This window comes from Parasteatoda tepidariorum, chromosome 6, assembly GCF_982258835.1.
Source record: "Parasteatoda tepidariorum strain Cologne lab strain chromosome 6, Ptep-v5.0, whole genome shotgun sequence".
NCBI lineage: Eukaryota > Metazoa > Arthropoda > Arachnida > Araneae > Theridiidae > Parasteatoda > Parasteatoda tepidariorum.
In genome coordinates this window covers 52209486-52228217 of record NC_141760.1, presented here as the reverse complement: position 1 = coordinate 52228217, position 18732 = coordinate 52209486, and the positions used below count along the sequence as shown (strand labels likewise).

Genomic DNA, 18732 nt, shown 5'->3' with positions numbered 1-18732 from the left:
TCTAATTTTGTTTTGTTAAACAACTTTTTTTCACTGCAACTGTATTAAATCAATTTTCTTGTTTACCTTGTTGTTTTTCAGCGGGTGATCCAGACTTCACATTGTTTGCATAATTAAATTTTATTTCACTTATACTATTATTCTTTAATATTGTTTAATTTAAATTCTATGTACTTTTTTGCACTTACGGTTTTTGATTGTGTGGCTTTTACTTTCTTCTAATTATTTTATAAAGTACAAAACATGGATGTACAAAAACATTCGGTTCACACATTGGTTTTCCGATCGCTGAAACGAACTCATGACATGTTTTTAGCCGATCAGGCTAATCCTCCTCCACCGAATGAGCAAAGTGATAAGCTAAAGATGATGATTAAAGCTAGAGACGAATTTGGGCCTGTTATGCATCTAGTGAAAAACAAGAAACTTTTGGAAGAATCTGAAAATGATTCTGAGAATCTGAAAAATGATGAGAATCAAACCGTTCATTACGAAAGACGAACAACTATGAATGAATTTGAAGGGCGTGAGCTATATGAAACCGATGCTCCTCCTCCAGGGACTGAGGAAATTTATCAATTACCTACACCAACCATGCCACCATCTCAAGCTTTAGTATTAGCTGGTCAACAGCAACAAGCTCTTACAATGAGACGAATGCCGAGCTTACCCAAACCTCAATGGCATCCCCCTTGGAAATTATATAGAGTTGTTAGTGGCCATTTAGGTTGGGTTCGTTGTTTAGCTGTAGAACCGGGAAACGATTGGTTTGCAACTGGCTCAAATGATAGAATAATTAAGATATGGGATTTAGCGAGTGGAAAATTGAAGCTTTCCCTTACAGGCCATATTAGTGCTGTTAGAGGTCTTGCAATAAGCTCTAGACAACCTTATTTATTCTCTTGTGGTGAAGATAAGCAAGTGAAATGCTGGGATTTGGAATATAACAAGGTTATACGACATTACCATGGTCATCTTAGTGGAGTATATGCATTATCACTCCATCCTACTATTGATATTTTAGTAACAGGTGGACGAGATTCATCTGCAAGAGTTTGGGATATGAGAACCAAGGCTAATATACACACCCTGTCAGGCCATACTAATACAGTGGCTAGTGTTCAGTGTCAAGCAACTGAGCCACAAGTTATGACAGGTAGCCATGACTGCACGATTCGCTTATGGGATTTAGTGGCTGGCAAGACTAGAGTGACATTAACCCATCATAAAAAGAGCATCCGTGCCTTACTTATTCATCCTAGGTTGAATATGTTTGCATCAGGAGCTCCTGATAATATAAAGCAATGGCGTTGTCCTGATGGAAATTTTGTGCAGAATCTTACTGGACATTCAGCTATTGTCAATTGCTTGGGGATTAATGTTGATAATGTGTTGGTATCTGGAGGCGACAATGGTACATTGTATTTTTGGGATTGGAAAACTGGTTATAACTTCCAGCGTTTACAAGCACCTGTGCAACCTGGTTCTATTGATAGTGAAGCTGGTATATTTGCCTGTACTTTTGACCAAAGTGGCAGTAGATTGTTATCTGCTGAAGCTGATAAAACTGTTAAAATATTCAAGGAAGATGAGACTGCTTCAGAAGAGACTCATCCTGTGAATTGGCGACCTGAAATTCTAAAGAGAAAACGATTCTAAATAATAACTTTTAATTTTGTTTTGTTCCTGTTTTGTTATTATCTTATTAAAGAACAATGTGTGTGGTGAATATGAAGACTTAAGATTTTTCATAAAATACTATATATGAATTTTCTGTATGAAGTGAATGTAAAAAAATAATAAATATAAACACCTTTTTTTTAAGTAAATGTTTATTGCTTTTTATTCCATTTTACAACATGATAATATTCGAAAGAAGTATCTGCCATTGCCCATTGTAGAGTAAGATAACTAAAAGGAAAGGAGAAGAAAAGTATGTTTAATCATAGATTATAGCAAATGAATATTGATGAAGAGTATTTAAAGAAGTTGTTTTAAACTTCTATTTAACTATTAACATTTCTTGCTGAATTTATAATATGGTTCTATGGATAATATGGTTTTCAATTATGTACTGAATTATATATTATTGGCTTCTTATTTAACGCTAAATGTTACATTTAAAGATAAACCATGCTCTTTTTTTACCATTTTTGTGTTTTTTTAAGAGTTATAATTTCCTTGTAAAATGGTAAATTTAATAAAAAATAATGCATTCAACATATGTTGATTTATATATTACAACTAACATAATATATGCTACCACTAAATTTTGTTGATTATGGCAATACTTTATGTTATATTTGTTTTGTTACAGTTTTTGTAACAACTATTTGTATCCATAGTTAGAGTCAAAGGTTAATTAAGGAATAGGACATATTGATTTTAATAAATGTAACTATCTTTTTTAGATTTTGCAATAAATGAATTATTAATTCTGAAACTTTCTGTCACAGCTAAATAAATAACCACTCATGTTAAAAAAATACCTTGGCAGATAAAACGTGACTTTCCTGATTGTAAAATAGGTGAAATTATTTTTTATAATTACATTTTTAACCTCAAGGTGGAAAGAAAAAAAATCAAACTTAAATTTTAAAAAACTTGACTGTACATTTTTGTAATCTTCTGATAGATTACTTTCTTGAAAAATATTGGACTTTTTTTTCATTAATTGTAATTAAAATAATTTATACTTTTTGTAATAGTATAAAAGATGATAGGTGAATAGTTTTTAAGATAAATATTTTACTTTATAAAATAATGTAAAATTAAATTATATTTATAATTTTTACCTCAGAAATCCTTGAATTTTTTAGAGTTCGCCGAGCTTTCTCTTCCATATTTAGTAGTGTGAAAGAACTATTCATGGGAACAAAATGGTTTATGATAAAGAACAATGAAAGTTTTAACTCAGACAGAACAATATTGTCCTAAAGAGTGTAAATTTACTGAAGAAGTACTCTCCTAGAATATTTTGTTTAACTCAAGACTTGTAAGTATCTGTAACTTCACTTATTCACACCAACTAATTGAGAAATATTTCTTTATTTAATTTCTTTTGAAATGCCAGTTTAAATTAAATTATATTAAAAATAAATTAAAGTAGTAACATTGTAATTAAAGTATATTTTTACTACTTATGTGTTAATGATAAAAGTTAGTCATTTTTCAGTTCAATGCAATGTTCAGTTTATCAAATCATAAACTTTTGTTACAATAATATTCCTTATTTTTAGGCTAATATAGTATTCAATGAATTTGATTATTGGTATACTGATTTTTACACATTTTTATGTTGCTTTTTTGTAATCCTTCTATTCAACATTTTCATAATTATCTTTTTGTGCATAAATAACATAATCTCTTCATCATATGCTATTTTGTAAATTTAATTACTGAAATAACAGTTAAAAATATGATAATAGTATTTTCAACAGAAATTACATCATGCTCTGTATTTGTAAGAAAGAATAACAGTGTATATATATCATTATGAAAACACAATGTGGAATTATTAAGTGGTTACTTAGTGGAGGTGCTCAGTAAAAATTCAGTTCTTGCTAAAAATATTAAAAGGGACAAACTTCACTACATTTTTTAAGTTAAAAAAACAATTTTGCTTATAATTCAAATTACTATCAAGAATAATGGTACCATGAACAAAATGGGAGGTATTAAAACCAACTGTAAATGTAAAAGTGTATTAAATGTGAATTTTATACATCAATTTTTAACACCTTTTAATAGTGAAGATTAAATTGTTGAAATTTCTTATATAAAATAAAACTATATCTAATAAAAATATATTTGAGAAAGTAGCTTCCAATGATAATGTAGTAATAATAGTTAATAATCATAGTTGTGGAATCCTTTTAACTGACTAGCTAAAAAAAGAGAGGGGAAAAAAATGCAACTTTGTTATTTTAAGAGTAAAATTACTTTTATATATTTAAGTGTTTTGTTATTCACAATTAATCATATGAGAAATGACTATAAAAACTTTGTTATTTATTTTTATTTAAATCCAAACTTTTTATTTTTGTTTTACTCGTGTAAAAAACTAACATCTTTTAGCACATTAAAAGTTATTTTTCACTTATTGCCGTACCATGCATTGTATCACTTACCTTAAATTGTACTGAGACTCTTTCAAACAAGAAATTCCATTTTAGGTTGGTTTTATCATCATCAGATAATCGCAAAAAATCTGCTACCTATTGTCAAAGATATAAGAATTTTTATGATGTAATATGAAATAAGTATTCATGTGTTGTATTCTTATTTATCGTATGTTCGTAAGCATGCACATGCTAAACATTTTTTACTTTTCTGGTATAGTATATTCTGATATCGCTAAAATTTTAATTTTTTTCATCACATAATTGAGAGTAATTACAATTGAAATCTTGAACTCTTTGAATCATTTTGAAACTGACTCAATTCATCTTTTAAATTTAGCTATCAATTGTCCAGAGAGGAATGTTCAAATCAAAATTCTGTAAGTGAATTGATAATAGTAATTAAAATTAGTTTTTCATAGTGATCTAAATCTGGAGTTCTTATGAGCTTTTAGTTTGAAATTAGTTTCTGTTATTAGTACTTGATGTATTTAAGTGTAATTTTAAAGCTTACTACAAATAAGTGCTTTTTAGTTTTGTCAGTACGGGTGGAAAAACTGCCATTGTAAAGTCACTGTACTCAAATAAATAAAAAAAAATTTTTTTAAATTTATGTGATGGCTATTTTTTTTAAAAAATAAATTGAATAGCTAAATTTACTTGCACCAGCAAAATGGAAAAGTACCAGCAAATATTACAATATTGCTTTTATGTCTTGTAAACAAAATATTTAAAGTTCATGACAATTTTATAAATCCAAGAACTGAAGTAGTTCTCTCTCAAATTTCGAATTTATAATTAAAAAAGTATAATGGAATTAAAAAATAGATACATGTTTATACTTATTTTTTAATTATTAAAAAAAATGTTTAAATTGTTAATTTTATTTATTAAAAAAATTTTTAATGTCCAATTCCTCAAAATACAATTTATCTCCTGATTTTTACCAAAAATGTGAAAATTATCTGTCTAAATTAGGAGCGAATCCAAGTTTAGTTAGTAGTTACCGAGATAAATCCTGGTTAAAAAATAGAAATCTTTAAGAAAAAAAAAATTTAGTATATTGCTATACTGTAGACTACTATAGATTAAGACTTACTATAGATGTTTTTTTTTTTTTTTTTTTTTTTTTTTTTTGTTATCATTTATTTAAATGTCACTGAAGTTAAATATTACAAATATGTTTTCAGAAAACCTGAACTTGAAATTTTTTTGTTGCATAATTTTTTATGTTTCTAAATTCGTTTAGAATCCTCTTAAATTTTATTTTGAATTGGTGATAGCTGCCATTACAGTAACCCTTGGAGGATGTTTAAGATATTTTGAAAGTTAGTGATCAAAGCTTTCTGAAATGTTGCTATTTGTATCCATATAATTTTTTTTTATTATTTATAGTAAAATAACAAATTTTAAAGCTTTATATTGGTAACTAAATATAATTTTCAACCAATAAATTACTTATGAACATTTAATTTGAAACTAATTTTTAAACTGCAAGTTTTAAAATTCAAGAAATAACCTGTTAATTACTAAAGTTACTCATAAGTATTTACGTGAAACTGATATCCATATTGAATTAGATAAATGCATATTTGTGGAGAGAAAAAGGCAATCTTTTTTTCAAACTTACCTTTATTAATTATTAACCTTATTATATCCCTTATTAGGAAAAAAAACTTTATATTTAAACTGCAGCAAATACAGCTTTAAAGACAATTTTGATGTATAAAATTTTCTAGAACGATTCCTGGCAGAAAAAATAGTGGAGTATGTTGGCTTTGAACCAATTTCAACTTTTAAATTTTTTTATGCTAAAATTAATGATATGCTTTTCTAATATTTTTAGTCATTAATGTAATATTTTTTGTTAAAGAATTCTCTCATATACTTATAAGAAAGTTTGAAAAATATGTATAAGAAAGTTTGAAAAGTTTGAAAAATCAGTCTAAGGTACAACATGGTACAATGTTTGTATCTTGAACCATCATATGTTACATCTTGCACCATTGGATATTTTGCTCCTGGGATAATACTCATTTTGAGTTCTTTTCTCTTAAACTTGTTAGCAGGTTGAATTTAAATATTCATTCAAACAATTAAAACTTAATTATTTTTTAGGTATCCTGCATAAGTTAAAATTAATCATAATCATATATATGTAATACAAAAGAATATTTATCAGAATATTTCAAATATTTTAATTTTCTTGAAAACATAAAAATTTATTGTAAATGATATAATGTATAGGGAAATTTATGTATGCTTATTGCACATACCATAGACTACTCCAAAGACTGGTCTAAGGTATAATATGTATAAAAAATTTCAATTGTTTTAGTGCTATAAAAATAATTTTTTTTTTAAATTGTTTTTTATTTTAAAGTGAATGATACTTGTTTAAATTAGAGTTGTTTTCAAATGTAAGTACTATAGGGTTTTATCTACAAAATCAAATTGATTGAAAAAAAATTACTCTACAGCACAGCTAAAAGCTAAAGAAACAAAGTTCTTTAATACATATTTATTAAAAACCTGAAATGGTCACCAACACAACACGGCAGATATTACCAGTTATTACGGGAATCGATTACATATTGAAAGCAAAATTCATATACTGGGTGGTGCAAATAATTATACTGACTTAACGTGCTACTTTGGTAAGGTCACTGCTTCAGTATACTCCGCTACTGAAATAATTACTCAGATGTTCACATTCATTGCTTCCCATAGAATTTTCTTAATGCTTAAACCGCTTTTTTTTTACCCTTTTTGTTAATAATTTTTCATAAAAAAATTTCTTAGCTTATCTTGTTTAAAAAATTGTCAACAAGAAATTTTTTTACAATGGATTTCATGCTGTATTTCATTATGTAATATACATACTTCAATTCCTAGCATATTTTTAGCTGCATTTCCACTTAAGTGACATCTTTCAATACTTCCTGAGTGATCTGATAATCTTATTATGAAATTATATATTTCTTCAGCAGGTAAAGTTGTTAAGCTGTTTCCAATGTCACAATTTTCATCTTTACATTTGTCGGCCGAACTTTGCAGTGGTTGCATACATTTTGGACTGGAAAAAAAAAGGAAGCAAATTATCTAATAGGTTATGAAGTATTTCATCAATTTGTTATTCATTGTGTATATTACAAATGTTTTTTTTTTTTTTTTTTTTAATTAAAAAAGGAAAGAAAAACTACAAATATCCTAGTATTACCATCTGAATGCTGTTGTATTACTCATTCCGTCGATATCAAAAAATGAAATAATTGCATTTACTGTTCCTTGAATTTCATCTAGGTTCATTTCTGTTGAATGTATGAACTTTAATATTTCCTCCATGGTATATGTTGTTGAGACGTCTGAAAAGAAGTTTTTAATTTGTATTTTTAAAATAAAATCTCCTATTTCAATTATGTAATTGAGGGATCAGCTAGCATTTAAAGTCCTATAATGCTCTCTAAATGACTTGAAATTGTGCATAGTATTTTAATTAACCTTCTAAGCATTAGTTCCAGCTTTTTCTAAACTTCTAACAGAAAGCTTTCTTCTTCTCAAAAAAAAAAAAAAAAAAAAAAGACCAGTTTTCTCATTTTGTTCTATGCAAAAGTGGATTTTAACTAGGAAAGTCCTTTAGAACATTCCCCAGAGTTAACTACGTAGGAGGTTAAATATCTATTAGTTCATTTGCTGAATGCTCATTTTTTTTTTTTTTTTTTAATTTGTATTTCCTTTTGCTTATCAAAAAGCTCTTGTTTATGATTAAGGAAGTATAATTGTTTTATAATTAATTATTTTCAAAGTTTTTATTCAAATTATAAAATCTCTATTTTCTTAGCTATCTGCTTCATTATTATCTTTTGACTTTTATCGAATTTAAAAATTTAGTTATTATTCATAAGTTGTTGAAATACATTAACTTTATGCTTGGGGGCAGAAATCAGTTACAGCAGAAAATTTTGGAATAGAAACTTTTGTATTTATTTATTTATCATCTTCATTTTTATTTTTCGTCATTAAGCTAACCATTTCTATTTTTTATTTTTGCTATTAAATAATATTTTTCTTTTGAAATATATGAGAAAAAATTTCATCTAAACACATGCAAACTGTGCATTGAGTTTTATATAGATTAGTTTTGTAAAATCAACTGATGCACTATTTTCTTCTTTTCTGTGATATTTTTTCCTTAGTTTTCAAAATTTTTCTATTCTAAAAGAAAAGCTGCCAAATATAAAAGTCTATTTTTTATTTAAAAAAAAAAAGTATTGAATACCAAAACTGTTATTTCTCGCCTAATCAAAATATATTAGATGAAGTGATATTACTGATTTTTATATCATTTCTCAATATATATAAATTTTTTTACACTCTAGATTTAGTGTGACTTCTTCAATAACATTTCAGGTTATTTAAACATTGATAAATTCTGTCTTGGTGATATGTAAACTAATATACAAACTAGTACAGAAAGAGGAAATAAAAATATTACTTGTATATGCACTCAATGTTTGTATATTCCTTTTTGAATGACCTGCTATAGTGATAAAGCTTTTTGTGCCACTCAGTTCGTTGACAGGAGAAAAATAAAATGATTGTTTAGATTTTTGTGAGTAAAATCATAATTTTTTTATAAAATGAAAATAATTAAATTATTTCATTATTTTTGCCTTAAAAATTGCAGTATCAAAAAATTTTTTACCAGTAGAGTTGGAATCTTTTATTTTATCAGCTGGCAAAGCAGTTTTCATTGCATACTGATAGAGTACTCGAGCATCGGGGATATCTGTACAGAAAATTTTTTTTAATTAAATTACTGAAATGTTTCAAAATGTCTTGTAACAAAATAATAATATGCTATACTGACCAGGATCAGGAGTGAATATAGTCATGTTGCCAGTAGTTCCTGCCATTTCTTTCGTAAAAGCATTATAGTTGATCTTTATATCAGTTATCAAAAGGACTGAAAGAAATTTTAAGAGAACAATGCATGATTTATTTATTTTTGTTATAAAGTAAATGTTTATAAGGAAAAGTATAAAGCTTTACTATATGATGAAAATATAATAAGGAAATATATATTTATTATTATTGACGTCTTTCAATTTTCAATTCTTTACATCAAAACCTCTTATAAAGAAGCATTCGGATAAGAATATTTTAAGCAATCATTTTAAAAAGCATTTATATATTTTTATTTATTGCTTAAATTCTATTTGAACCAAATCATTTTTCTCCATTGTATATTGAATTTAAAATATGATTATCATGAAGTATTTATTTATTTATATTTTATAGTTAAGAATAATGAATAGATTTATCGATAGAGATATTTATGGTTTTTAGTCTATATGAAGACAATCTTATTATAAAACTCAATTGCAATCAATATTCAAATGCAATTTCAATTATTTAAACTTATAAAGTTTCGAAATATTTCCATTCTTTAAATAATGCATTTCTAATACATTCGTTTTAATCATAATGTCTTTACTTTTATAGACATGAATATGTTGTTTTTCTGTAATGTGTATGCTTTTAATAATTTATTTTATGTTCCATAATGTTTGTAGGGCTGACCGTTTTTGTCATTTGAATTTCATAATGAAAAAAAGAATTCTTGAATAAATCTATGCTGCTTTTGAAAGGTGAGCATTAATTTTCGTGACACTTAAAAATATCAGATTATTGTCGATAAATGACTTATCATTTTACTGTTGTATTTCAAATCTATGTTACAGAAATATTATCTTTTCAATTTTATTCTAAATGTCGATACATTTAGAATAAAATTTAAATGATAATATTTCTGTAACATAAATTATGTAAATAAGTATACAAAATTTATGAATTAATAGAAAGGGAGCCAATGACGAAATGTTGATTGTGTGGACTTTATACTATTATTTAACTTATATTATATATTTGACTAGTAATCTTTTTTTTATTCCTTGATACATCTAATCAGATTTTTTTTATTTGTCAAGGGACTGTTAAAAAACTTTTTTCAATAAGTTGTTTGCTAAAATTAATTTTCATTCCATCAATATTGTTTGTATTCTTGTTTTTTCTTTCTTTCCAGTTTTACTGTAACCACCAAATATCTTTCATTGACTGAAATCTTGTGATTATTTTAAGATTTTATTGCATAAATTTTAGAATTGAATTCCTTTTATAAAAATTCAGATGTATTATTTGTATTATTTTACTGTAATTTCACTGTTAGGGATAAAGTGAATTCTCTGTTATTATTCAGTATTTGACGAGGTTGAATAATTTGCTTGGTTGGTTTATAAAATTTTTTATCAGTAAATAATTAAAATGATTGATGCAAAAAAATTAAATTCATTATCAGTTTAATTGATATTTTGCTAAATTATATCAAGTATTCATATTTCCAGCTTTTATAAAAATCAAAAGCTTTAGAGTTTTAACTATTTGCCATTTTTAAATCTTTAAACGAATTAATAATACAAAGAGAATTAAGTATTGTTAAAGCTACAAAAGAAAGTATTAATAATAAAACCTACCCATTTTCTTTTAAAATTATAGAAATAATTCTATGTTTGCTTCATCTAAATGAAAAACTATTTTAAAAAATAATAATTTTTACTGTTAAATTGTTGAGATTTTCAGTTAAAAGGAAAGTTGCTTAGAAATTGATAAAATGACAGATAAATCAGGAATTAAAAATATTCGACTAGTTGTTAAACTTTTATTCATCTAATAACAGTAAGTCAAATTAAAATTTCTCACACAAAATATTTGATAAGGTATATTGTCTAATAATTTTAATATATCTGTGAATTTGCATTTAATCCTGTTATTGCAGTCAAATTTAAAATGATAATAAATATTAATCTGCATGTTATGAAGCATAAATATTCATAAATATTTATCTGCATGTTATGAAGCATTTCTACTCAAAGTTCAAGATTACATTAAATGTAGATGTATTTCAGGCTCTTTTACTGAAATCTCTGAATGCCACTAAAATAAACTACTTCATGGTCAAATGGTAAATTGTTTAATTTTTTTTAAACTGTTAATCACTGTTTCATGAAAATAATCTGTGTAAAAAAACCTTTGTTTCATAGAAGCATTGTGTGAAAAGGATACAACTACAACCATAGTAGATTAAATCCACTTAAAAATTGTCCTGGGCAAGGTACTGTTAATGTATCAGTTATTTGGTAAGGCAGAGCAGATTGCTGTAAAGTGTCTAGAGATTATAGTAGTGATGTTAAATTTAACAGTATAACAGATCAGAAACATCTTACAACTGATATGGAATTACAATTTTGTGAAGCATATGAACTTGTTATTGTCTATAGCAGTGATATCTTTAGATGCTCTTGTCTTTAAAAGAGGATTATTTAATTAATAAACCTCTCACACATAGTTTCTAAACACAATATAGGGGTATTTTTTTTGTATTAATATCTTTTGCTTTTGAACTTCTATACAGCTAGTTGTTTCTTGCAAATGTAACAACATATAAATGTGAAGTTGATTATACAAAAGTACTCTTTATATTTTTAATGTCACTAAAGGAAAAAAAGGCACCTATTTCATAATCATAAAGCTATAGAATTGTTTAAAACAGCATTTTAATTTTTAACACACAAAGGTTCTGCTATAGAGGCATTAACTTGCATTATTGCTTGTAAAAAAATAAGTTTAAGTTTTGAGGGTTATTTATAAATACTATGCTGTTTTTTTTTTTTTTTTTTTTTTTTTTTTAATAATTAAAATTATAATCTGTGCATTTCTTACTACTTCTCTTTTGGCAATACTTTATAATGAAATTTGCTGTTTCTTCTCCCCATCTGTAAAGAAAAGGAAGCTGTTATTCGGGATATCATTAATAAAAACTTATTACACTAGTGATGTATTTTGAGAAGCCCAATAATGAGACTGTAGTAATTTTTATAAACATATTACAAATTATTTATTATTATATCAATTTAAAATGGATTACTCTTATAAAAAAGCAAAAGCTTTAATAATTATTTCTTCTTCTATGTGTATAATAATTTTTGTTATGTATCAATGTAATCTATTATTAAAGCAATAATGACAGCACAGAAATAGATATACTATAGTTTTGATTCTATGAATAAGAACCTTAATCAGTGTCTAAGCACCAATATCTCATTTTGGTGTTTAGACGTTTAGGAAGGTATAATCCCGTTGCACTATCAGAAGATAAAATCAGGGATGTATCAATGTTCAAAACTTGTGGTGTTGATTTTGCTGTTCCACTTGTTCTGAGGGTCGGAGCCAAAATATGGGTTGTTCTGTATAAATCTGTGCTGTCTTTAGACCTGTTCATTTAGAGCTAGTGCAGTCTTTATTAACTAAAGCGTTCCTATTGAGCTTAAGAAGATTTATAGCATGCTGGGAACAACTTCTAGTCGTTTAGAGCAATAATAGAAGTGATTTTGTTAGCACAAATAACTTTTTCAACTCTCCCACAGCTTAATAGGGAGGTTTTTGGAAGCGCCTTATTCAGTCTGAAGAAAATACTACGGCACATATTAGGTAATGCAAGTTTGACACACAAAAATGCCAATTTTAATTTTTACATAAATTCGAATTTCCTATTATAAAAGTATTAGATTATCCATATGATTACGGTCTTTAATTCCAGAAATGTTCCATCAACCTATTCAAGAAGTGAAAGTGCCTGATCTGAATCATATAGATAAAGGAAATTTCTCAAATTCAATATCAACGTCTAGGAGAAAATTTGAGGCAGAGATTTAGAATAGAGTACTTTGGTCAAGTGCTGCTCAAACAATCTTTGAAACTTCCAGAGAAATCCAAACAAATTGGTAATATTGTTTTAAATGAAAAATGTGAATTTAATCAAAAATGTGAATTTTAGCCATTGTGTAATTTATATTTCCTCAGATAAAGATGGAAATAGTAGATTAGTGCGTTTAAGAACTACTCATGGAGAATTTCTTTCATCCTGTGCAATATATTTACAGCTTAAAGTTCAAGCTTCAAGTAATTTAAATGAAAAGGAGGAACTAACTAGACAGGAAGTTTATGAAGTTCTTAATGAAAAAGTCACCCAAAGTGGTCGGAACATTAAAACATGCTAATAATATTATTTTGATGTACTGTCATATATCAAAAGGCAGAAGAATATGGCAATCTGATGAAAAGCACCACCTACAAAACTTTTGTGGTTTGATTGAAAGCGCTGTTTTCATTTTGTATCCTAAGTTTAGTTGCCCTTGAATTCATCATAGTTAGAAAAAGAATAAGTTTTTATTTTAAAAAAGATGTTTTATATTATTGAAAAATAAACAGTTAAGAATATTGATGTTTCCTAGTTTATAGTTCTCATGATTTAAAAAAAGAGTTTATTGCCCTTTCTTTAATAATTAATTAAGTATTATTTGCTATATCAGATAAACTAAACCATTAATGTGAACAAGTAGCACATGCAACTCTTCAAATTTGTATGTCTTAAGTTTTTTGAAATTACATGTTTATTTTGTTTATAGTTATGCCTTTAAAATGTGTTTCTGTAAAACTAAATAATTTAAAATCAACGATAGTTGGAATAAAAAAAAGTTATTTTCTGAAAAGAAAGAAAAATAATGAAGAAATGTTACAAATTCATTTGAAAATTGTCAAAAATCGACATAATAGGTAGAAAATATATTAATAAAGGTACAATGCATAATATTAGTATATTTGGTATGTATGTAGTATGATAGAATAACTTCTGTGAAAAGAGATTTTTTACTGTGCTTCGAAAGTGATAAGCACTAGAGGAAATTGCTAGATTGTAGTAAATTTTAACTGTCATGAGTTGACTTTGAGCTACAGCATCAAGCCAAATGATACTGAATATAGTTAATCCTTATTATTTTGATAGGATGAACTACTAAAAATGTGTTTTGCTCAATCTTATACTGTAAAGCTACCGGAAAAGGCAAATAATAATAAATAAATATTATTGGAATTATTTTAGTTTTATTTATTGTGTTGGTATAAGTCTTAAGTATTTTAATTTTGTGCTTGATTTAAGTATTATTTAGCACCGAATTATTGATTGTTTATATTTCTTTTAACCCTGTATGATTAACGGAAATTCAGCTAATTTGTAGTTATAAAACATCACAATTAGTTGTTTGTAGTTCTTTTATTTTAAGTTAAAGCTTACGGGGAATATTCTAAGTGTCATTAACATTTATTTTTTAAGCAGTTTTTATTTCTCAATATTATTTTGTCTAAGATTATTATAGGCAATAATCCCATTTCCGAAAATTAATTGTAACCAATTGAATGTTTTGCCATTTCAGCACATTGGTAAAGAATTTTTTTTCTCGAAACACAACATTTCATTGAATGGCAAGGAGAAAAACTAGTTTTTCTCTAGGGAGAACAATAGATGAATCTTCAGCTGTTGCAAATACTCAGTTAGTTAAAAGACTATAATATACTGTCCTTAAGCAAGATTTCGACTCTCAATTAATAGATATCATAAATTTAAAATATGCATTAATTAACAGAGTTAAAAGTGTTTATTATCAGAAAAAATTAAGGATTCTATTTTGAAATGCGATTTTTTTTTCGTATTTAACTAAATAAACTAGCTCAATAAATTTAGTAACAAACAACCAATTGAATTAAATTTATATATCAATTCAGTTTACAAAAGGGAAAAAAAAACTTTACAATTCCCAAATTAATTCTATTGGCTTGATTTATGCTTTAGTTACAACTTTGACATTATTAAATCATCTATATGATTTTTTAAATTAATATTTAAAAAAAAAAAAAAAAAATATTAATTTTTTTATATTAAGTGTAAAAAGTAAGTTTTTTTTATTTATTTATGTTCTATCTGTTTCTAGTTTATGTTCCACTTAAATTTATTTATTTTTGTTTTTAGGTAATGAAATTATGCAGAAATCTTACATCAATATGTTGAACTTAGGATGTGATTGGTCAAACACTGATAACTGAAATTTCTTAACTTCTCTTCCATCTTTAGTTTTAACATTTTGCACTGTTCCAATCTGAAAAACGAAATTTTATAGAATCTATATATTTTTTTTAAAGAAAATAAGAGAAAAAAGGTTTGTGTAAATTATTAAGAAAGTTCAATTATAATTTCTCCCTTTTGTAAATCTCTTGTTAAAAATATCTTCATCAGTCAACTTTAAATCAAAGAACTATATTGCAATGTATTTTACTTATATGTATTTAAGTAGATATGTTTTAAAGATAAAAATTAATAGATATCATATCATGAGTATGAACAGAATTTATATCAAGTTTTATTTGCAGAAATCTCTTACCTTAATATCTTACATTTTTGAACTTAAAATTAAGATTTTAAGTTCAAAAGTTCATTTTAAGTTCATTTCTGTTATTAAAATTAAGATTCGTAACAGCGAATTAGTTATTAAAATTGTGTTACTTTGTATCATGAATAAAGTTATATGCGTTTATTTTGATCAAAGCTTTGATAAATTATTTTTGTATATTCTATGTAAGATCAAGGACTATAATAATTAAAAATGGATCAGTTTACTATTTTATATTAATGATAGTGAAGAAGGTACAAATACAAGTTAGGATTTAAAAGCAAGCAATTTAACATAGAAAAGGAAAAAAAAATTGATGGTTTTGTCTTTCGTCAGCTATGGCATGAAGATATGTCAGAGGCTTTAAAATAAAATTTAGAAAATTTTTGTGGAGAAAAATTAGAAGAAAATTGATTACTGCTTACAAAAAATATTTTATTGATATTGTACCAATCAATGATGATTTTCATGAATATAATCAGTTTTAATCAGTTGAGCATAAAAGTTCCAATTTTACTTACTTCTCTGATTGCTACGAGCAGATTGATAATAAGTCCTTCTGCTGTTTGGCAATCATAAACAACATCTGCTAAGCTTACTATTTCAGAAATAGAACGTGTGGAACAATGTAAGAATTTTTCATAGCTTCTTCTTTCATCTGCTTGGCATACAGTGATTTCAGAATACAAAGGGTGTATGTTAAGTTGATAATGACTGCAAAATGCATATGTAATTATTTAGAAGTATAGTTTTGCAATTTACTTTTTATGTACTACAGTATATGCTAATAAAACATGACATACTAAACTTATTATATAATAGTAAAAAAAAATGTTTGTTATTGTCATTTATGAAAATTATATGCTATTAGTAACTAACTTTGTCACTTTATCTTATATAGAAATATTCTAATAAAAACTCAATGTTTTTCACAGGCAGAAAAACAGTACTTAAAAACAATAGTTTCAGAAATAGTTCAGGAAAAAGTGTTATCCAATATGTTTTTTAATGACAGTGAATGTGCTAAATAAATGCCATATTTAGACTTACATTGCTCATTATTATTAGAAACGTTGATAATTAAGCATGCTTCAAGCAAAAAATAAATTGATTAAATAAATTTAAAAAAACGTGACTTTTCACAAGTTTCAGCTTAATTAGTAGAATGGTCAGAAATAAGTTATTTATAATATAAAAAAATATTATATTACTATTTATATTATTTTTTTATTAATTATTAATAAAAAAATGGTATATTACATTAACAAATGAACATAGATGCCACATTTAATTGAGAAAAATAAATTAATAGTTTTATTTATTTAGGGACTAAAATCAAAGGATGCATTTTTTTTCAAACAGAAAAAAAGTAGAACTTTGGTCATGCAAATAGTTTTATGCTCAATTAGAATTATCTTAGTCACAATTATTTTTACTTGGCATGGTTAAGTTGGTTTTGTAATTGTTCACTTAAGTACATATTTGTGCATTTGTAAAAGTCTTATCCGTAGTTATAAAAAATGAGTATGTATCAAAATGTACTTTGGAGAGATTACATTTTAATGTGTTTGGATAAACAAGCTTTGTTATTGCATGCAAAAAAAAAAAAGGTAGTGTATAGCGTGAGGATGCCTGTGAATCCTCAGGAAACAGGATGATCCCTCAAGGCATGTTTTCAAGCATGCGCAGTATACTAATCATAATGAGTAACGCCTTCTCCCTGTCCTTCCTAGTCAGATGACTACGCGATAGAAAATGGCGAGAAATGGCATTTCAAAAATGTGACTACTTCAAATTTATCCAAAACTAATCAAGGATTACATAAAGGGTATGTGACTATACTTTATTCAAAATATTTATTATCTGCCTTTTCACTAGAAATTTATACCTCCTTAAGAGTTGAATGATCATTTCTTTAAAATATTTGACTAACTAAAATCTTTATTTGATGTCAAAATGTGCAATGACTGGTGGATTACCAGAGGAAACCCGAATAGAGAATGATTTTTAAATTTAAATATGTTTATGCAATCCTTTGTAATAGTATTTAACGAGCATTTAATAATATATAGAGAAAAGGCAGCAATAAATATATAGAATAAAATATATTTACTACTCATAATACTGTGTTCCCTTTTGTTCACTCATTGACTCAATAGAATATTCATAAGATTGCCATAAATGACATAAGAAAAATAAATAAAAAAACATTTCATCAAAGCAATATATTATTTAAGCAATAATGAACTTCTACTCACTGTTATAAAAAAATACTTTATTTTCTTATAAAAAACATTAAATTTTCAGAGTTTATTTCTTATTCCCAAAAATGCGTTTGAAATTAAATATTTATATATAAAAATATAGGGGTTTTTTTTTCATTAATTTTACTTCATAAAACTTTAAAATATGCAAATTGATGTCTTTAAAATTTTTACTTTAAACTTCAATTTTTTTTATTGCTATTACAATTAAGGTGACGTTCCCATTCTTTATTACTAAAAGCATTCCGAAAACAAAAAATCCAAATAAATATTGAAAAAAATACCTTTTAATTTTACCTTAATCTAAAAATATAACTTCTTAAGAGACATTTGAAATTTTAATTCAAGTACTTAAAAATGTTTCAATCTTCATAATGCATTTGTTTTTTACTCAAATTTATCAATTTCATTTCATATTTTGTTTTTATACTCTTTCATTCAGTTGATAACAAAATATGTTACAATATAAAGATTTAGTTGAATTAAATCATAAAACAGAGTCTTTGCTAGTGTGGATTATATATTTTTTATTCTGTTAATAGATGGCTGCACCAGTTATTTAAAATAAATAATAATAGTTTCTTTTTAGTTAGTGGAGACGTATATCGCCAAAAGATGGCACTGAGATACATTGGAATTTTACTTTTTGTCTGGACTGTCAAATCTAGTGGGAGGGGAGGGGATGATTGACGGATGCTCCTAAATTAGTGGGAATAATTTTTTCTTCTTTTTTTTTCTCTCCGTTTTTCCCTCTTACTCCTTTCGGAACACTTAGCAAGGATATAAGAATGATTTCTCGTACTTTTTGTAACAAAATTTTTAAGATGTCTCATTTCACATGTTTCTGTCCTTAGATTTTTGCTATGATTTTTCATTAATAAAAGCACTAGCATATTATCTTTTGGTTATAAAATTAATAGATAATGATGTAAAGGATCATTAACTGGAAAATGAACCTTTTATTAATAAAATTATTCTTTATGTTTGTTATACTTTTTTAATTAACAT

The 18732-nt window shown here is 25.9% G+C and overlaps 2 protein-coding genes and 1 long non-coding RNA gene across 3 annotated transcripts in view; 2 read left to right on the top strand and 1 right to left on the bottom strand.

Annotated features, from left to right (window-relative positions):
- The first annotated feature begins 38 nt into the window (after nt 1-38).
- Tango4 (transport and golgi organization 4) lies at nt 39-1829 on the top strand. The gene has a single exon (XM_016049874.5). The coding sequence runs from the start codon at nt 244-246 to the stop codon at nt 1657-1659; it is 1416 nt and encodes a 471-aa protein (XP_015905360.1). The 5' UTR covers nt 39-243; the 3' UTR covers nt 1660-1829.
- hdm (meiosis specific with OB domains hold'em) overlaps nt 1817-18732 on the bottom strand; it is a 36955-nt gene continuing 20039 nt past the window's right edge. The window contains exons 4-12 of the mRNA XM_016049875.4: nt 15982-16174; nt 15069-15169; nt 11901-11953; nt 8992-9087; nt 8827-8910; nt 7342-7486; nt 7005-7197; nt 4131-4217; nt 1817-1911 (exon numbers count right to left, since the gene is read on the bottom strand). Coding sequence (XP_015905361.2) covers nt 1843-1911; nt 4131-4217; nt 7005-7197; nt 7342-7486; nt 8827-8910; nt 8992-9087; nt 11901-11953; nt 15069-15169; nt 15982-16174 — 1021 coding nt within the window. The 3' untranslated portion in view covers nt 1817-1842. The remainder of the gene's footprint in view (nt 1912-4130; nt 4218-7004; nt 7198-7341; nt 7487-8826; nt 8911-8991; nt 9088-11900; nt 11954-15068; nt 15170-15981; nt 16175-18732) is intronic.
- LOC107437777 (uncharacterized) lies at nt 7111-12888 on the top strand. The gene is made up of 3 exons (XR_001583295.4): nt 7111-7230; nt 9698-9772; nt 12778-12888. It is a non-coding gene; the product is annotated as an uncharacterized LOC107437777 (long non-coding RNA).